Source organism: Pteropus alecto, unplaced genomic scaffold (genome assembly GCF_000325575.1).
Source record: "Pteropus alecto unplaced genomic scaffold, ASM32557v1 scaffold142, whole genome shotgun sequence".
NCBI lineage: Eukaryota > Metazoa > Chordata > Mammalia > Chiroptera > Pteropodidae > Pteropus > Pteropus alecto.
This window is the reverse complement of record NW_006433374.1, coordinates 1,497,008-1,516,935: the sequence shown is the minus strand read 5'-3', so window position 1 is coordinate 1,516,935 and position 19,928 is coordinate 1,497,008. Positions and strand designations below refer to the sequence as shown.

At 52.6% G+C, this 19,928-nt stretch overlaps 1 protein-coding gene across 3 annotated transcripts; it reads left to right on the top strand.

Moving 5' to 3' along the window:
* Window positions 1–6: 6 nt before the first annotated feature.
* Window positions 7–19,127, top strand: PNPLA4 (patatin like phospholipase domain containing 4). 3 transcript variants are annotated; one of them, XM_006908166.3, is made up of 7 exons: window positions 7–352; window positions 1,189–1,373; window positions 5,626–5,720; window positions 5,887–6,022; window positions 14,568–14,633; window positions 17,232–17,384; window positions 18,147–19,127. In XM_006908166.3, exons 1-7 carry the CDS (start codon window positions 268–270, stop codon window positions 18,285–18,287), a joined length of 861 nt encoding a protein of 286 aa, XP_006908228.2. In that variant the 5' UTR covers window positions 7–267; the 3' UTR covers window positions 18,288–19,127. The 3 variants fall into 3 exon arrangements, with proteins under 3 accessions (XP_006908228.2, XP_015441954.1, XP_024899952.1); XM_015586468.2 differs by having other exon boundaries at window positions 7–445; XM_025044184.1 differs by lacking the exon at window positions 14,568–14,633.
* Window positions 19,128–19,928: the final 801 nt, after the last annotated feature.

Sequence of the window (19,928 nt, the reverse complement as noted above, 5' to 3'; positions counted from 1 at the left end):
TGACGAGGGGCCAGCGGGGAAGGGCGAGGGGCGGGCTCCGGCCCCCAGGGCTTGCTCCAGGGACGCGCGGGTGGGGTCTGGCACCTCCCTAAACCCCCCGCGCGCCAAACCCCGGGTGGACACTGGGCCTGCGCGCCCCCGGCCTGCCGCCTAGGGACGGAAATCCCGCCCTTCTCCCCCGCTCCCCACGGTGCAATCTGCAGAAATCAATACCAGGGCGCAGGGCCCAGCCAGGTGCCTTAGGTTTCCAAATTTGAGGCCCGGGCCATGTGCCTACTCCGAACGTCCCGGAATTGGGGTCTTGGGACTCCCCCTTCCCCGCCTCACCGGGGGAAGCCCTGCGAGCCTCCATGTGAGCAGCGTTTGGGGGGCACCATTTCATCCACGTGGTGAAATCCTGCGCACTGAGTCCTCAACAAGCAGTTTTATAGTTAATTTGTTACAGGTATCAGGTGGTGCGGATGACATTTCTTTGAGCCTTTAATTGTCTTTGGCAGTCATGACTTCAGGTTGTCTTGAGAAACTATAGTGCATGGAATAATTGCTTATTCCATTATTGAATAATCGTGGCATCAGTTTTTCAAAAAAAATCTGGATGCTCGGACAGGAAACAGGAGGGAGGAGGCAGGACCTCTATTTGAAAGTTAGTGCCGCACTTGCAAAAAGCAAACATATCCTTCATTTGGGATGTGCTACACTCTATGGGTTTTACCGTTCCACAATAGAGCCCTCTCCCCAAAAGTTTAAAGGTCAAGAAAAAAAGACCACATGCCTTGCCAATTGGAATTATCAATCTTTTTCTTGCGAAGTAATTAAATAGCAGATCACGTAATCTACCGAACAAATGTGGAATGTTGTAACTTTTCTGTAATTAATGAAACTATTGGGTCAAGGCGAGACAGGGGGAAAAGTTAATCGATTAATAAAACTATTGGGTCAAGGTGGGGGTGGATTTTCCTTGAGAGAATTGCTGTTTAATTCCTTTAATTGAAAATAGTGTTTAAAACAGACATATATATATATATTTATATATATTTATATATATATGTATATATACATATAAAATACATATAAATATATATATATATTTAAAGAAAGGCCTGGTTCGTGATCACCGTAAGACTGTACAGCATGTGGAATAGAGTGTACCAACTTAAAGCATTTTTGTTTGTGTGGCCAATTTCACAGGTGGCATGAAGCCCATCAACTTGTCCTTCTCAGCCTGTGGGTTTCTGGCAGTTTACCACTTGGGGGCAGCATCGGCCCTCTGCAGACATGGCAGAAAGCTCCTGAAGGATGTGAAGGCCTTTGCTGGGGCTTCTGCGGGATCCTTGGTGGCTTCCGTTCTGCTAACAGCACCAGAAAAAATAGAGGTAATTAAGTAGTAACTGGGCTGTGTTGCTCGGCAAGAAATTAAGACTGAACAACAAAGATGAATGTTAACACTACTCAGTTAATTGCAGAGAAATAATCCTTTGCCTGGGAAACATAAAAGGTTACAACTTTTCTTTTAAAATTTAATCAATAGAGATCTGTGCTCTGGATTTAGGAAAGAAGATTATTTTGGCTGACAATGAGACAGGAAATAATAATGATTTATTTTACTCTTGAATGTTTATTTAGTCTTAAGGTTCCAGCTGTGTTTCAAGCAAAGGCTGCTTCTTCCTTATCTGATCATGAGCACAGGTCCATCGTGTTCACAGACAGGCGTAGACGTTAAAATGTGGGCCTGTAACTTCTATTAAGTGGAACGATATTACAATTTCATTTGTTTTTCATTCTCACGGTACAGAAAGCCTTGAATCCCAAGAAATTTATCCAGAAGTAATAAAAATATGCCTTCGTTAAGTATTTCATATAATGCAATCCCTGTTTTATAAATCTCTGCTCTGTTTCTCCACCGTGATGATGCATTCGCTGACTTGGAGAGCCGGTTTCTGTAGGTGGAGAATCTTGTATCAGTTCATTATTTACGTCCTCAAGTGGCTCTGAGTAATAATCAAATACCGATTAACACATTCATGCCCAAGAATGAATTTAAGTCGCATTTAACCCATTTCCCGTTTAGAAGAAAAAGTGCAGCTCACTGCCAGCGTTCATGTAATTTTATGTAAACGTGCTCTTTGAGGCTGAAGCAAATCTGACTGGTTTTCAGTGTGAAATGTCAAAACTGTTACTGGAGTTATTTCTAAACAGAACTTGTCTCTAATCCTAATGTAACAGAAAGGTATAGGTAAATCGGATCCATCAGATGAATCTCGCTAACAACTGTTGGAGAACGATCTTAACATCACGTGTGGGAATGCTGCGTTTTCTAGGATTTGGCATTTTCAGCCACTGGGAGTTGCTATATTTCGTACATGCAGACACCACTACTGTAAATAGAACGGTGTCATTTGCTTCCGGAGACCATGGTTACACCAGATCGATGTGAGAATGATAATAAAATCGAGGTGATTTTTGGCAGACTTTGGGGGTGAGGGCAGGACTGTGATCGGGTTAAAGCCGCATCCTCAAGTGCCGCGGGCGAGTATTCTCGGGGCAAAGGGGAGATGGGTTAAAATTCTCGGGTAAATGGGTTCAAATTTTAAAACTACCACATTTCAGTTTATTTTTTAACAGTATTCACAATGCCATACGTTACATCTCCACGGCTTTTTTATTTTATAACTGGAAGTTACCTTTTTTTTTTAACAGTCGGGCATATATATATTTCCACCGTGTGTTCACCTCCCATAGTTAGATTTTTTTGTCACCACGTATTTGACTCCCTTTAACCCACCTACCTCTCCCTCCCCCTGCCCCCTCCCCTCTGATAACCACGAATCCATTGTCCGTGTCCATGAGTCTCACTTGTCCTGTTCATTTGTTGCTTTTACGTTTACATCCCGCGTATAAGTAATATCATGTGATTTTCAACTTTTTCTGTCGGGCTTATTTCACTCGGCATGATTATCTCGAGGCCCATCCACGTTGTCGGAAAAAAACTACCACATTTTAAACATCGAAAATCTTATTTTCAAATCTACGCTGTGTTGCTCATAGAAGAGAAACTGAATGTAAGGCTAGTCACTCACAAAGCCACTTTTCTTTCAGTCTTTATGCGGTTGCTGAATAGGGAACCAAAATAGTGATTAAAAGCTGTGGAGATTACGCACGTGGAGAACCGTGGGTCAGGGAAAGTAGGGATCGGGTATGGAAACGCCCCCCAAAACAGCAGGATCACAGGGTACAGGTGCAGGCTAGCTCCTTTCCAGAGCTTTCCGTTCGCGAAGCCGTCTTTCCTTCAGCTTTGGCGCTGGCAGCCTTGCTTTCAAATCCTCAGCAGATTTAGAACCGTGCTGGGTGTGATTTAGATTTGAGGTGCTGTGCAAAGACCGCACTGTAACAGCCACCACCCCGGAATCCTGTGATTCTCACACGTTGGCTGGTTTACCTGAACTTGAGACTCAAATCACCATATTTTCAAATCGGATCACCTGTTCTTATTTTTTTTCAATCAATTGGAGACCCCGGTGCATTGCCTAGTTGTGAGACCTTACAGAAAACGACTGTTTATTCACCTAGGGCACCCTCCTTCCTCCTTTTTTCAAAACAAGCGTGGGGCCATTTGACTTAGTTATTTTCTTTCTTTTTGTTTTAGCGTTTGAAGCATAGCACTTGGCGGATGCTGTTGAGTTTGTTGAGCAAAGTATTTCTACCCATTCCGATCCGTTAGCTCTGTTCTCGCTGACGCTGTGAGATCCTTGAGCCTTGCGGTGCTGTGACAAATATGAGTAATTAATCCAGTTCTGAGCTTAGGCTTATATAATTAAGAGGAGCACCTGACGCCAGTGTATTTTGGGAGGCAGGCAAATTTAGACGTTGCTGTGTGGAGAGCTGACTGTGGGAGCCTTTCCTCAGCCCCCCCGCCCCCCAAGTTCCCAAGCAGGGTGTCAGACAGCACGGGATGTGCGGGTCTGTCCATTGCTTAGGAAATGTCCCGTCTGGCCAGGGTGTGTTGTTTGTGACTAAAATTAATACAGGAAAATAAGCTAGGCGGGCAGTGTGGCTGAGAACTCACGTTGGGGGGCCGCGCCCCTTTCTCCGCCAGAAGCCCAGAGCCCCTTCCGCGGAGGCGGGCCCGCAGCCCCCCCGCCTCCCGGCACTTACTGCTTTCACCCAGACACACAGCTGCTGCTCACCCCGACCCTCCGCTCCCGCACCGGGCTCCCTGTGGACTCAGCCACCGGCGTCCGGGTCCGAGCTGCCTCCCGGGGCCGGTCCCCCTGCTGGTTTCGCCGGTCGTCGCCTTCCACCTGCTCGCTGTCCAAATCTTAGTCCTGTTTTCGGTCCCAGCCTAGGCGACTCGTGAAGCTGGATGTGGACGCCCACTCTGTCCGCTTCCTGTCACCGCTGCAACCAATGGCCACGAGCTGCTGCTGTGCCGGTCCTGGTGGGGTCAGTGTGTGAAGGGCTCGCGGGCTACACTCAGTGTCAGCAGGCCCATGTGCCCTCCGCAGGCCCTAGGGGACAGTCTGACTCCTTGCGCCTCCCACCTTCTGGGGGCCGCCTGCGTCCCTGGTGCGTGTCCCCTGCCCGCACCTTGCAAGCCATGAGCGTGGCCCCCCAAACCTTGAACCTTGACCCCCACCCCCTCTCACTTATTAGGATTTGAGTGATGACATCGGGCCCACCTGGGGCATCCAGGGCCCCCTCCCATCTCCAAAACTAACTTCATCCCACCTGCACAGTCCCCTTTGCCATGCGAAGTCACATGTTCACAGGTTCTGGGGACCTGGGGGAGGGGGCAGCTTGATCGTGCCTTCCTCACGGGTGCTCTGCCACCGCTGTGACCTGCTCGCGGGGACAGGGCCAAGTCTCTCGAGGGCAGCGGCTTCGTGTCTCGTTCCCACTCCGTCCCTGTGCCCAGCCCAGGGCGTGGCGCTCAGCACGGTGCCGAGTGAATTAATAAATGAAACATGGGCCTGGGTGCAAATCCTGCCTCTGACCCTCATTTTTGATGACGTATGAGGAAAGATACTTCCTCCCTCCGGGCCCGTTCCCTTACCTGGCAGGTGGGTGATTATACCCACCTTGCACGATTACACGAAGGTGAACTGCCAGCGGCCACTTCAGTGGCACCAGCCCTGTCGGCCATTAGACCCCGGCAGGACATGGTTATGGAATGACAGGGCCCAGGACTGACTCCGGAGACCGCTTCGATGCTTACAAAACGACAGTCATTAGGACTCCTTCCCGTGGCGCTGAGAATCAGTACTGTCCCCACGGCCACAGAGCCGGGGTGGGAGAGCAGGGTCGCTGTGCCTGAGAAGTGTGTGGGAGACCGCACTGGATTAGTTAGGACGGAGCCCGTGCGGCTTTGCCCCGTGCGGGCATTGCCATCGGAGGCGACAGAGAAGAGGAAGAAAAGGCTGGGTGGGGAGAACACAGCTCGCCTGGCGGCTGGGAGTGCTGGGTGGGGGGCAGGCCGGGTGGGGACCGGGCTCCGGTGACGGGGGCACAGCCTCCAGAGACGGCGCCGGCTCTACCGCACCAAGCGCGTTGTGCGGTCCGCCCAGGCTTCTTCAATCAGAACGCGGTTTCTGGAAACACGGAGAGTCACCCGTTCATTCTCTCTCTCAGGAATGCAAGGAGTTTGTCTACGCGTTTGCCGAAGAGACCCGAGGCCAGGTTTTCGGGGCGGCCACGCCCGGCTATGACAGCATGGCCCGACTCAGGTGTGTGTGCACCGCACCGGTGTGGAGTACGTGTCCCCCCAGAGCGTGTGAGGGCAGCGTGTTGCGGTCACCGTGTAAACCGGAAGCCCAGCCCGGCCCCCCTGAAGCAGTGACGAGGTGTTCAGTACCTACGGGTGAATGACGCAGGCTGCTTTCTGTCCTTCAGAAGCGGAATGGAGTCCCTGCTGCCTCCCGACGCTCACGAGCTGGCCCACAGCCGCCTGCACGTGTCCGTCAGCGACACCAAGACCAGGGAGAACGCCTTGGTCTCCAGCTTCCCGTGCAGGGAGGACCTCATCCAGGTAACTGCCGCGCCTCCTGTCGGGGTTCGGCCGGTGTCGATGCAGGTGCTCCTCACGAGCAGTGAGTGTCACCACATTGTCCACGGCCCGCGCTGCCCGCCGTGCCTGCGACGCTGCGTGCGGTGAGCTGTGTGTGTGACGGATGGAGCAGCCCGTCCAGGCAGGCAGCTCCAGGGGCTGCGCGGGCTGCCGCTGCGTTTGCCTCGTGATGTCGCCACGCCCGCCTCCATCCTGGGCAGCCGGTCGCCTGCCTGGAACCTGGGTCTCAACCTTTCAATCTAATGTTCCCTTTTGTTTCTTCCGTTTTGAGGCCTTTTTATCCAAATATATTTCAGAGTCGGTTGGTTGAGAATTCAGCATCTCTGGGAAATAACCTGGGCAGCTGATTTGCAGATGATGATTTGGTTGCTGAAGTAATACACGTGACGTTTGTCAGTTAGAAGGCGTGCACTTTTCTTAGAAAAGCTGGGTAATTTTCCCTTTTTCCTTTTGTGGGAATCATAGCAAGCGTCGGGTGGAACGGACACTGTGTCCAGGTACCGGGGAAGGTGATGGCTTGCGAGCGATGGGTCGAAGGTCCGCCCGCATTACGTGACGAACACGTGGATTCTCACTCCCGAGTCTTACTGTTCGCATCCCGCTACTTGAATGATATAATTTGAAACACCTCCTGAAATGTTGAACTGACAAGGAAAATTACTCTTGTGACTCGAGAGATTAGAATGTTTGTACTCGCTGTGCCGATGACGCCGTCTCTCGTTAATGCATTAATAGTCGTTCTAAGAAAAAGACTTTTTTTTTTTCTGTTATCTTATTATAACGTTATGTAGACTTACAAAATCTGAAAGCAGAGGCTGGTCCATCGTGCTGCAGTGCCACGAACTTCGAATGCCGCGGCAGCGTGTTGGAACAGCGCTTCTGGTCTGTGTGGGAACAGGACTGTGTGTCGTCATGTGGTAAACCGAGAGGGGACCTCTTCCCACAGCGTCCCCTCCTCGGCGACCCTCCCCTGGGCGGCCCCGGCAGCGGTGGCGGGCCCGGTCCCTGCAGCCGTCCGATTTCGTCACCACGCGTCCGCACACGGTGCACTGCGCCGATTCATGTATTCGGTGTTTCTCACCTGCCCTCTTCCACTAGAAAGTTCGCTCCAAGGGGGCAGAGTCGCTGTGTCTGTCCACTGCGTCGTCCCCACACCGGGCACAGTGCCAGCCCCGTCCGTTTGTGTGTCATAAACAAAGAAACGCATGAGCTAAGGTGGCATCAATTGCAATGGCGCGATTTAAAACAAAAGAGAAGAAAGAATCTGGATCGTACACGCTCAGGGATGTGGACGAAATAATTCACTTGGTAGTGGCCCCACCGGGACTGCCGGCCAGAAGTCTAAGCTGCTGGCTGGCACGTCAGGCAGGCGGGCAGCCTCGAGGTCCCTTCCTGTCCGTTGCTGTTACTGGGAATGTGGCTGGCCAGATCACGGCCCCCAAGAGGGCCACACCTAAATCCCTAGAACCTGTGACTGGCTCACCTTATGGGGTAAAGGGATTTTGTCGTTGAGATTAAGGTGAGGGCCTTCAGATGGGGCCATGATCCTGTCGTCTGGGTGAAGCCGCGCCAGGCACGTGGCTCCTTAGAAACGGAGATCGTTCTCGGATTCCACGCCGTTGCTTGTCTGAGATGCGGGGGCGCTCGTGGGAGGGGGCGCACAGAGACTGCGGGGAGCCACAGGCCCGGCCGCTAGCAGCCACCGTTGGGGTTGGACTGGACTCGGTCTCACAGCCCGACGGAACGGAACTCTGCCCGTACCTGGACGAGCAGGGACACAGGTTCTGGCTGGCAAGGCCGGCCTGCCAGCACCTTGACCTTGCCCTGGGAGGCGCGTGCCGGGCCCCGGCCCCCACACTGCAGGGCTGTGGGTTCGTGTTGCCGTCGGCCTGCTCGTCTGTGCTCACTCATTACAGCAGCAGTGGCAAACCACCGCGCTGAGTGAACACGATTTCTCCTGGTCGCCTGTGAATAACTATTCACAGAGCCTGTGCTCACTCATTACAGCAGCAGTGGCAAACCACTGCGGTGAGTGAAAACGATTTCTGCTGGTCGCCTTCGTCTTGGATAATAACTATTCACAGAGTTGGTGTAATTACTCGAGTTCGTGGAACAGAAGAGAAACGGTTGACGAGTGTGCGCTACCTTGTGAGGAGGATAACTGAACATTGGCGGTCACCGTAGATGACACAAGGAGAATTTGGAAGGATTAGCAGAGCCATCTAACCTTCCCCGGAGCTGGGAGGAGGAGCGCACTGTCTCTGGAGAGCAGGTGGCGGCTGGGAAACGTCCTGAACCTCCACCCGGAATACTCAGGAGGCGCTTGGGTCAGGAGAGGAAGGCCGAGGGAAGATGAGGCAAAGGCGGGGAGAAGCGGGCGGGGAGGGAAGGTCACCTCCCTCCGAAGCAGTGGTCCTGACTGAAGCACAAGCCAGCGGGACAATGTTATCTGAGCTGGAACCGCATGATGGAGGCTGCTCTGACTGTCCAGGTCGCTGGGGAGGGACAGAAGAAGCCACCCGTCCGCCCTCCACAGCCTCAGGTAGAGACCGGAGGCTTCTGAGCTTCCAAAGCCAAGAGTGACAGCAGCCCACAGGTGTGACTCGAGTTTGCAGGGACCTTGGCACACCTGGCTCTGTGCACATGGCCTGGGGTTTACCTTTTACCACCTGGAAAGTCTGTCGGGGACAGGGACAGGGCCAGACAGGTGGAGAGAGGTTGATTCAGAATCAAAGCAGAGGTGGGGAAGGTCAAGTGTGCAGGAACGTGGGCAAGTCCTAAGTCCGGGTGATCTTCACAACTTTGTTCTTTTTCTATGGGTTATTATTATTATTATTGTTAACTAACTTATTCATTTACTAAGTAGGGAGATTTTTTAAAAATGCTATGCTCTTCATTATCCACCAGCCGAGTGCACCTTTTATTACAGACAAGGTATCTAGGTGCCTGGAAATCCAGCTAGAAACCTGTGGCGTGCATGTGTTTGTGCGTGCGTATGTGTGTGCCTGTGTGCACGTGTGCGTATCTGTGTGCACGCATGCGCACGTGTGTGGACTCGAAGCCCCGCTCGTGTTGTCCTGCATCGTCGCTTTCTGTTCCTCTCCTGGCCCCGTGTCTAAGGCTGTCACGTCCCGACAGCGTCCCGTGTGGCTTCCTGTCTCGCGCCTCTGTTTCCCCAGCTGCATGGTGCAGATGAGCTCATCCGTGTGACTGGAGCGCACGCGGAGAAACGCACGTGCACGCGTGTTTCAAACAGGAAACGCCCATGTGCACGTTGAATACAGCCAACCCTTAGCAAACACCGAACGGATCGGAACGAGGCGCACACGCACCGGCGCCCAGCCCCATGCTAGAGACCGAAAGTTTGTGCCCCGATTCCCAACCCTTAGTGATGCTGTTAGGTATTGGGCCCCTTTGGGAGGTGACTAGCCGCGGGGTTCACTCAGAGCACAACCCGTCCACGTACTCAGGACAGTGCTGGCTGCCCGGCCAGCAGCCATGCAGGCAGTGACAAGGAGCTTTCGGAGGTGCCTGGCCCTGCGGACGTCACCTGCTCCCGTAACCAAGCAGCACATCTGGCTCCCACTTGGCTGGGCAGGCGGCGGCTCCCCACAAGATCACCCCTCTCTCAGCTCATGGGCAGAAGCATGGCCCATCTTCGGGGGCCTTTTCCTGCAGCTCTGATGGACCGCTGCTTAAGCATCCACATCCCGCAAGTCATAAATGGCATGTCACATGCCCTGCTCCTCCTGGTAATTTTTCTGGAATACCGCAGGTGTAGGTGCCTGGCCTGGAGCTCCTGCGTCACATTAGGTCACGAGGATGGAGCCTTCCTGAGTGGGATCAGAGACCCCAGTGAGCGTCCCCCACTCTGCCCTCCCCCACCAGGTGAGGACACTGTAAAAAGTTACTTCTCAGCAGACTCCGAATCTGCTCACCTTTTGACCTTAGACTTCCGAGCTTAGGGAACTGTGAGGGATGCATTTCTGTTGTTTATAGCCGTCCAGTTTATGGGGTTTTGTTACAGCGGCCCCAAAGGAGTAAGACAGGACATGGGTTTCTGAGGAGTAGGCGTGCTGTGTAAGAAATACCCGCAGATGTGGACGTGGCTTTGGAACTGGGTGAGGGGCAGAGGCGCCGAGACTTGAGGTGCCTGCTGGATGAAGTCTCTCTGCCGTAGGCGATTCTGGGGGGTGGGGCAGGGGCGGAAGGAAAAAGGAGCTGGGGACAGAGCTGCCGTGTTCATGCAGAGCTCCCGAGTGCCCCAGCCGCTGGCAGGACCATGGATGGTGCAGGCCACCCGCTGCGGCCGCACGTGAAGGCCAGGCGCACGCGGTTGCACAGTGCAGCCCATCTGTGGCCTGCAGCGGTCTCGGGACAGCCCCGAATCCTCTTGGACGCGTGCGCCCAGGAGGCTTCCACGCGCAGCGGCGTCCCTGTTGCGAAGAAGCCGTCTGTCGCCATTGCTACGACGCCCGGCATGTCCTCGCACGTGGGGAGAACGCTCCCGCAGCCGGGCCTTCTCACGTTTGGCCGCCCAAAGGTGAAATCAGGACGGAATTTAAGATCGGTCATTAGCGTGGGAAGAGAAATACCAGCAGATGGGGACGTGGCTTTGGACCTGGGTGAGGGGCAGAGGCGCCGAGACTTGAGGTGCCTGCTGGATGAAGTCTCTCTGCCGTAGGCGATTCTGGGGGGTGGGGCAGGGGCGGAAGGAAAAAGGAGCTGGGGACAGAGCTGCTGTGTTCATGCCGAGCTCCCGAGTGCCCCAGCCGCTGGCAGGACTGTGGGCGGTCAGGCTGCACGTGGAGGCCAGGCGCACGCGGTCCCACAGTGCAGGACAGGCTGACGTGTCATAAACTGGCAGGGCGCTTCGCTAGAGCGTGGCCTGTCCCAGCATCTGCGCAGGGCAGACCTGGAGAGCCACGAGACGGGGTGTTTATGCGACAGCTTCTGAGCAGAGTCGAAGGAGGGCCTGGTGTCCCTTCACTGCCGATGATGGCACAGTGTGAGTCGAGAGAAGTGACTTGAAGACGGAGTTGTTTGTCAAAAGCGAAACAGAACTTAAAGATTCGGAACAGTCTCAGCCTGTCCTTACGGGAAAGAAAGAGAGAGCCCGTGGAGGACCTTGTGTCCGAGACCGGGCAGGGTGACCCTGACGACAGTGTTCACAGGCCCAGGACCCTCCCCAGCCCCCAGGAGCCACACGCTCACCACGGGAACTTTGTGATTCCTCTATTTGTGGGCCCCTTCACAATTGCCCCCTCAAATGTCCCAGTGCGTACATTTTACACGTCAACTCATTTAAGTTCCAGATTTTGTTCCGGGATGTTGTTTTTTGTTTTCGTTTTTGTTGTTGTTTTCAGAAGGAAACATGCAATCAGGAGATCCACGCGCATTTGAACGTTAGCTTGCAGCCGAGCAGACTCGGGGAGGTAAATCCTTTGTTTAAAGGGAAGTCACACGGCACCTCCGCAGACGCGTGGAGAGCGTTTCGAATTCCACTAATCTGCAGACCAGCTCCGGTCCGCGCCCATGCAGATCACCGCATTCTTCGTGTCTGAGGCTGAAGCGCATCTGTGGCCTGCAGCGGTCTCGGGACAGCCCCGAATCCTCTTGGACGCGTGCGCCCAGGAGGCTTCCACGCGCAGCGGCGTCCCTGTTGCGAAGAAGCCGTCTGTCGCCATTGCTACGACGCCCGGCATGTCCTCGCACGTGGGGAAAACGCTCCCGCAGCCGGGCCTTCTCACGTTTGGCCGCCCAAAGGTGAAATCAGGACGGAATTTAAGATCGGTCATTAGCGTGGGAAGACTGCGGGAGGATAAATCTGAAGCTGCCTTTGAATTCCAACGGCAGCAGCAGGTTCTGAATAAACAGCCAGATTCTCATTAAAGTCACAGTAAACTGTAGGCATAAATGAAACTTGTTGAGAATTTATTCTCTCAGGAAGCCAGGCCACATGATTTTCTAAACATCCCTTTTCTAGAAAATGTGAAATGAAGAGAGGCAGTCAGAACGTGAATTGCATATGCTCTTGGCAATGTTTTATACAGTTGCTACAGGAAGTCAGTAACTTATTTTTATCATCGTATAGTAAAAATGAGACAAAAGTCAAATCAGTGCTTCAACACACGTATGATGCTTAAAAGTGCTGGACCCACCAAGTCAGGGGCCTGGGGCATAGGTCCTAGGGTTGGCATGACCGGTCTCCATCCCAGATGTCTCCAGACATCGCTGAATGTCCCCCGGGGGGCTTGGGTGCCCCCAGCTGAGAACCACGGCTCTAGACATTTTGTGATTTCTTGGGGAGAAAAATTTCCCCGGGAGAACAATGACATGAGACACAGTGACAGCACGTGTTTACGCAGGATATTTTATTAGGTAGCCTCCCAATGTCAGCCTTCATGTCCTTCCTTAGAAAACCCTAATCGATGGCAGTAAAAGGCCGGCAAGCTAAGTACGAATGAGCGAAGGCGCTTCTCGTGTCCAAAGTCAATGTTCTCATGAAACTTCGCTCGATGTCCAAACCAGCAGCCAGGCGTAGGGAGACGGAGGGTGGACAGAGCCAACACATCGATGGGGCGGCGACAGGTATTTTCCAGGTCAGCGCACTCTGTGCGTGATGTGGGAGGACGCTCACTGTTATTATCTGTAGGAAAGTCATTGGATGACGTTTTTCATCCAAACGCTGCACAGGAGCCGCAAGCATTAACTCGCGAACTTGCCACGATACTTTGACAGAAAAAACTCACGTGATTCTGGTTCTAAGTGTAGGGACTTTTTTTTTTTTTTCAGGGCATGTATGTCTGTGCCGCGGAGTGAAATACATCATTATGTTTACAGAGTGTCTTTGGCTCTTCGAAGGCCTCTAAGTGCTGGCATTTCACAGTGTGCACTGTCACACACTGGTCCAGCCGTCGCCGTTGGTGACTTTTGCTGGACGGCTTCGTTAACCGGCCATGTCGTGCTTGCAGGACACACCCAGGGTGTGTGATCACGTTTTTTTTTAAGGTGGAGCCCAGTGATGATCGGGCCAGATTTGGCGAAGGCTGATGCGGTGACCATGCCCATAAACAGCCTGCGTCTGAAAAACTGGTGACGTCGTCGTCGAAGGCTGGCGAATCCTGTGAAAGGTTGTCTGTCGTCACACCTGCCTTGGGGCTCTGCGGCCCGTGTCTCATGCTTCCTAATACCTGCATCTTCATTTCGTGCCGGGTTCTGGCACCTTCCCCAAGCCTGGCACCAGGGAGACGGGGAGCACTTGTCATCAGGGGTGTCCGCTTGTACCTCAGGGAAGGGCACACACCAGCAGGTGTCCATGGGTGTCCACAGCCCGAGAAGGACAGACTGACGCTGCAGGAACACGCAGACCTGTTCCCCGGGGCAGTGAGGGGCCAGGTCACGTGTCTGAGCCACAGCCACTGCGAGAGGAAGTCGATGCCAGGTCCAGGATGATGCAGAAATCAGTGTCCCGCTGTGTCCGGCTGCACCCTGGCGCGGGGTCCCGTAGAAACCGGGGTGAGCTGGTGACGGGGTCTGTCCTGCAGTCTTGGTTCAGAGAAAACATCCTTTGAGAGCAGACCTCAGAAACGAGACCGACAGAACCACTGCTCTGGGGAAAATACCCTCAGAGTTCGCAGGAATTCTCAACAGATGGTTCACTGGTCGGCTTTGGGGCCGCCGTCCACTTCCACGTAACAGAGGCCGGAAAAAGTCTCCTGAGCTCCGACCACAAACAGCCAGAGACTCTTCGCTTATCGGTTGGAAGATCGTGGCTTATATATTCGGCTCCAGTGCTGTGTCTTCCCACACAGAACACTCGCGATTCAGAAGCTGCCCTGCAAGGCGAAGCTCATGCCCGGATGGATGCTCCGCCACCCCAAGCCGGGTGCGGGAAGAGATGGCGACATCTGAAATGGCCAATTCCCCGACTTTTTAAATGGGAGATGAAGCATCGCCGGCGTCGCCACCTGCCACCGGCTCCGCACACATCCATATAACAGGTGTTGGTCCCTCAGCGACATCCTGGTGACACAAACTGGAACATCCCTGAGCTGCAGGCTCATCCGCCCGGTAACCACCAGGCGGCTTTGTGTGTCTACAGAGTGAAAGCACAGGTCCGAAAGGGTTGGCACCGTGCGCCACAGAACCCCAGAACGACGTGTTTGCCGTCTGTGTGCACTGAGGAACTTACCGTGACCAGGGGTTCCACCTGGTGACGACCTGGGCCTCTGCGATGAAAGCGCCCGTCTTACTGAGATGACGTCGATCGACTCGGGGACACTGATTGTGCACACGTCTTTACGGTCTTTTCAGAGATTAACGATGTCGTTGTCTATTTAAGTGTGTCCAATTGTGCGCTGGAAAGATACGGAATTTGGTTAATTTTTTATAGTGAACCTTAATTTTTAAAAAGTGAGAATTTTATAGTACATAACGTGTCGGCTGTGTGGCCTGCATTTGAATGCCCATGCGTCTGACCTGTCTCTTTATCCTCTGCCCCTAGGTGCTTCTGGCGAGCAGCTTCGTGCCTCTTTACGCAGGGCTGAGGCCAGTGGAGCACCAAGGACAGGTGACGCGCTCAGACTGACACAGCGGCAGTGACCCCCGCGTTCGCGTTTCCTCTGAAGAGTCCGATACGTAATGATTCGGGTGGCTCCAAGTCAGTTTATATAATTTTTTTTTCACAAACATTTTTGTTTCTGATAACAACAAAAAAGTCACGTAGAGGGGACATGGTGCATTGATGTCAAACTCTCACGATTGAGCGGATGGACTGCGATGCTGCTTTTTTACAGAGGCTTAAAAAACTTTATCTTTTTTTTCTTAAGAGTAAAAAACTCCGCCCCCCGCCCCCCGCCAAGAAAGTCCTATTCACAGCCCCTTCTATGAGTAGCAAGAAGCAGAACTGAGCTGTCAGGGTGCTGGACACAAGGTCCCCCAAACAGTGGAGGGCTTCACCCCATCCCATCCCCCTGCCGGGCAGTGCGAGTCCCCACCGTCCCACCACTCACCGCTGACTGGACGTGTTTGTCAGGGAGGGCAGCACAGCCTTCCTTCCGAGAGCTCTCCTCACTTGGGGCTGGCACTCGAGGCGGGGGACAGGCGTTTAGAGAAGCTTAGAGGTGAGCCACCCTCTGCGTTCCCCATTGCACCCTCGCCGGCTGCTGCAGGCCCGCACAGCCTCCGTCATCAAACACAGTGTCTTTCACACCGCGAGGCGGAGGCGTGTCGTAAGCAGGGACCGTCTGTTCAGCACATGCCAGCGGTGTATGTTACATACCCCAGGTCAGGCCCGTGTGCACTGATGAACGAGGGCCACTTGTCCTATGCACCCATGACACGTCCTCTTTCACGGATCCATGCGTGAGCAGCGTTTACGATCCCATCCCCCTGCCGGGCAGTGCGAGTCCCCACCCTCCCACCACTCACCACTGTCTGTCTTTTATCCTGCCTCCGTCGAGGGGCATGCGGCGCTGTGCACAAGCAACAGCCAGTGTCCCAGGCCGTTGACTTCACAGACCCCTCGGCCGACGGGTGGGGAGTGGCCTCTGTTCTGATCTCGTCGCTCCTGGCACCTTGCTCTTTGACCTGTCCTGCTGTTTCCTCTGCTTCCCCTGTGGTTTCCGTCCCTCCCTGGTCTGCCCTGGGGTGCTTGTCTCAAAGGGGCAGATGAGGGCCAGGTGCAGAGAGGTTAGGTGGCTGCAGGGGCCAGGTTGATACGAAGATGCAGAGCTTGAGAGTGACTGCTGTCCAGTAAGGACTCTGGTTCACTAGCCACGTGCAAAAAATAAATATATTATTCACACGAATGGAAAAACTTGCTTTTTAAAACTGTGTTTATAGCCACGTATACATTTATATTAACATATATATCCATTTACACACACACAGACATATATATATCACATATGCACACATGTGGATATGGGCAAGTTTATAATACATGCAATTTAATTATCTAAGATATACTTTGTTCTCTTAAAAATAATGAGTGCTTTTTAACTTAATCTAATTTTATCTAATCTACCTATGATTTCTCCTCCACCAAAATGAAGTTCCCTCTAAAGAAGTTTTCAACACAGTTTCACCATTTACTTTGATCCCCTTCCAGGAGTCTGTGGCCGGCCAAGGCTACTGTAAACAAAGCAATATCGACCATTTAGTCCCCAGCTTTAGAAATAAAAACAAGTAGGAAAGACATTTCAAAAAACACACACACATTAGGAAAAAAGGAATGAACTGTTTTAACCGAGTTCAGGACATTTTTTACTAACCCGTTTCTGCCACTTGACTCTATCTTCGTGCTAAATCGCACAGCTTTGCTTTTCTACGTTGTGTTTTAAACGTTCCGATGAATCAGCGTACAGACCTTGCTGGATTCCTTTATGTGGGGTTATCAACCATCAGCAGACTTTTTTTTTTTTTTTTCCCTCTGTCAACTGAAGGGTCTTTCCAAAGACAGATTTATAACTTGGGGAATCCGAACTTGAGTTTTGTGTGTCCATTTATTGTTAGAGCCGATCGTGCTAACATGTCCGTTCAGGGATGGGTTGAGACTTTTTGCCTTGAAATAGGTAGCATCAGGAATGTCGTGTTTCTTTAGTTGTCCTTTTGTAGGATACGGTTCTGCAGAAGCCTCTGGGAGCTTCACTTAGATGCTCTGTCCGTCCCTCGGCTTTGGGTTTCAGGCTGAGAGCGCAGACATTGTTCTGAGTTATGTTTCTCCGCTGATGTCCACTTCTCAAAAACGCCAGAATGCCCTGTGCTGGTGGATGGTTTGTGCCGTGTCAACGTAAAGTTGGCTTTCCGCTTTGATTCAAGAGAGCTTTCCAGCCTAATTACACGTGGCTTCTGACACATGCCCTGTCGTCAGTAAAACCATAGGTACCTCCTCCTGAAAATAATTGCGTTGAAGGTTTTAAACCGTTGGCGAGGTTTGCTGATTCTGTCAAGTTCTTAATATGCGAGTCAATGATACGTGCGCACAGATCGATGTCGCTTCCGAAACACGTCCCCAGCTGGCCGAGTCCTCATGAGTAGTAATGTAAGCACACCCCAGGCCCAGAGTGCGCCACAAGGAAAGGGTCCTCTTGAGAAATCCGAGCGTTTTCCTCACATAAACGTGCGTCATTGGTGTGAGCTGATGGTGGGGTGTCTCTTCCCGCAGAGGTGGGTGGATGGCGGCCTCACCAACAGCCTTCCCATCCTGCCTGTGGGCCGGACGGTGACCATCTCACCCTTCAGTGGACGATCAGACATCTCCCCGCGGGACAAAGGGCAGCTGAATCTGCATCTCACTGTCGCCAATCAAGACGTGACGGTGAGTGATTATACTCGCCGATACTTGAAGAGTCCTAATCTAAAGCGTTCCACGTGCTTCCAGAGCTTTGGAAGCTCATCGATAATTTTACGTGCAAATTGCCTTTTCTCAGTAGTATGTGTGTTAATACTTTCCAGCATCTGTCACACATGTGGGCCTGAGTAGCAACAGACAAGTGTTCACTTTTACATTCATAACTGTCTACTTAGGAAGCATTTTCTGTTTCTTCGCTTCTTTTGGGGGTTCAATAAGCATGGCAGGATTTCAGTGCGATTTTAAATTAATGCATTTATTTGTTTTAAAAGGGGGCAGTAATTGATATCATGTAAAAATATTGGAGAAAAACGTAGGGACGCAACTGAATGATTTACATTAAATTATCGATTACTTTAATCTAGTTCTCAGCAGGGCGGTGTTATACACAGTAGATGCTTGGCACTGTCTGGAGGGGAGTCTGGCTGTCTCGTCTGGGAGGTGCTGCTGGCATCTAGTGGGCGGAGACTGGGGTGTCGCTCAGCACTCTGCAGTGCCCAGGGCGCCCCAGCACGGGGAATGATCTGGCCCCAAACGTCAGTGACGCCAAGGCCGAGAAACTCGCATCTCGTCTGTGGGTGGGTTCAGCTCTTCCAGTCGAATTCTTTTCCTCTGATTGTTTTTTAATCGCTGTATCGTATCTACGATCAGAAAGCTGAGGTTACAGAAACAGCAGACGATTACCAGCACTGTGATCTCCTGCAGCTTCGCTTTGTCCTTGTGTCCTAGCTGTCCGTGGCAAACTTGGCGAGGCTGAGGCAAGTCCTGTTCCCACCACGCAGGACGGAACTGGAGTCGCTGCACCAGCGCGGCTTCGATGACGCCGTGCGGTTTCTGCTGGAAGAAGATCGGTTTGAACAGGATGCCTAAACGTTAGTCGCGCAAAACACATTTCAGACGGTTCCCGATGCAGACTTTAGACTACGTCTTAACTAAAAACTGTCTGAACTCTGTCGGATTTTCTAGTTTTTGTAATAGTTATCATCATTTTTAATATTTGTACTTGGTGCAAGGAAGTGATAGGTATGTTCTGCAAGGTCAGCCATGTCATTGAAGATACACTCAGGTGACGGAGTCCTTACTAGACCTTCGGCAGGTGACCGAGTGCAGGTCACGACGAGCCAGCAGCCTCGTAAAGACGCAGGAAGCCCGGAGCAGGAAGCACTTAGCGTCCATAGGTCGCATAGCACTGATGGCGGCTCTCCGCTTTCTGAGTGGTTTGCTGCCACTTCGAGGGCTTGTGTGTGGCTTTACACTAAGACACGTATGCAGCCTCGAACCTCAGCTCTGTTTTATGGGGCTTCGCCAAGCATGAACTCTTAATTACTAAGAGGCAGTTAGAAAGAAGCCAGTTTAATAGCGTGCCTTCAATTGTGCGTTTCTCTATTTTACCGTTTAAAACCATTCCTTCACTCACTTTTATGGCTCTTAAAATCCCCAAATTACACCACGTTTAGTGCTGAACACGGAGTCCCTCACGAGCCTTGCAGACGCTCATTGTGGGTTAGCGACGGTCCTTGCTGGGTGCGTCTTTCCTGCAAATGCGCAGTTAAGTCTCGACCCGTTATTCTAGTAAGTGACACGCAGTAGGCGGATTCCCAACTCATTCTTACATCTCTGTATTCACTAGATTTCCCACCTTTTACGATTTTATGTGACCGTGTGTGTGATAGCTCAATAAATCCTTTATCGATGCCTCCCGGAGCAAAACCGAGTCTGAATGCATTCGTGTTTTCCGAGGTATCCGGTGCCCACCGCACGTGTCTCTGACCAAGAGGGGACGGCGCTGTCCTCCGGGGTCGTTGCGAGAGCTTTGACAGGCGTTTCTGCAGCGCAGCCAGTTTCCGATGCGGGGAAAGGGGACCGAGTGCGGAAGCGCGTCGTCTGTGCGCAGGGCGTGCTCCGCGGGGCTGGACCTCGCTCTCCGGGGCGCGGACCTAGTTCTCCGGGACCCAGCGCTCCGGCGAGGCCCGTCACAGGCTGCAGCTGGCGCGGAGATGACGGTCGCATCCCCGCAGACGTGGAATGTGCACTAGCCCCAGGCCGTGCGGTGCTGTGAGCTGCGCTCGGTACCAGGCACCGGGGACTCGGGATGCCAAGATCCAACGACCCTGTCTGACCCAGATGCCGATGCGTGTGCAAGATGACCACAGTGACCAGTAAGGTCCCAGCTCCCTGGTGGGGCGATGTCCTAATATCCTCGAATCTGTCATTTAAAATTTCATTAGTCTGTCTTCTGCGACACCCGTTACTCTGTAACCATGGTAACCCCTGCTTCCAGGAACAATTAGAGAAAATAGATTTGGTTTTAAACTTAAATAAAGGAGCGAGCCGTGTGTTAAAGGCCCTGTTGCATTCTGGGTCCCTGACAGCCACATGGCCTGTGGCCCTCAGGAGCTTGCAAAGGAGCCCTGGTCCCATGGGGTCATTGACCAGTCCTGCTGGACAGAGAGCGCGCACTCCCGGTGGGCAGCTGTCAGCTGTGCCGCTCCTCGTTTCCGATGGTAAGAA

Bases quoted from the DNA above. Each gene is read 5' to 3' on its own strand.
- PNPLA4 (XM_006908166.3), top strand. From the start codon at position 268: ATGTGCCTACTCCGAACGTCCCGGAATTGGGGTCTTGGGACTCCCCCT. The intron at 353-1,188 runs GTGAGCAGCGTT...CCAATTTCACAG, and splicing joins GAAGCCCTGCGAGCCTCCAT to GTGGCATGAAGCCCATCAAC. The intron at 5,721-5,886 runs GTGTGTGTGCAC...TCTGTCCTTCAG, and splicing joins GACAGCATGGCCCGACTCAG to AAGCGGAATGGAGTCCCTGC.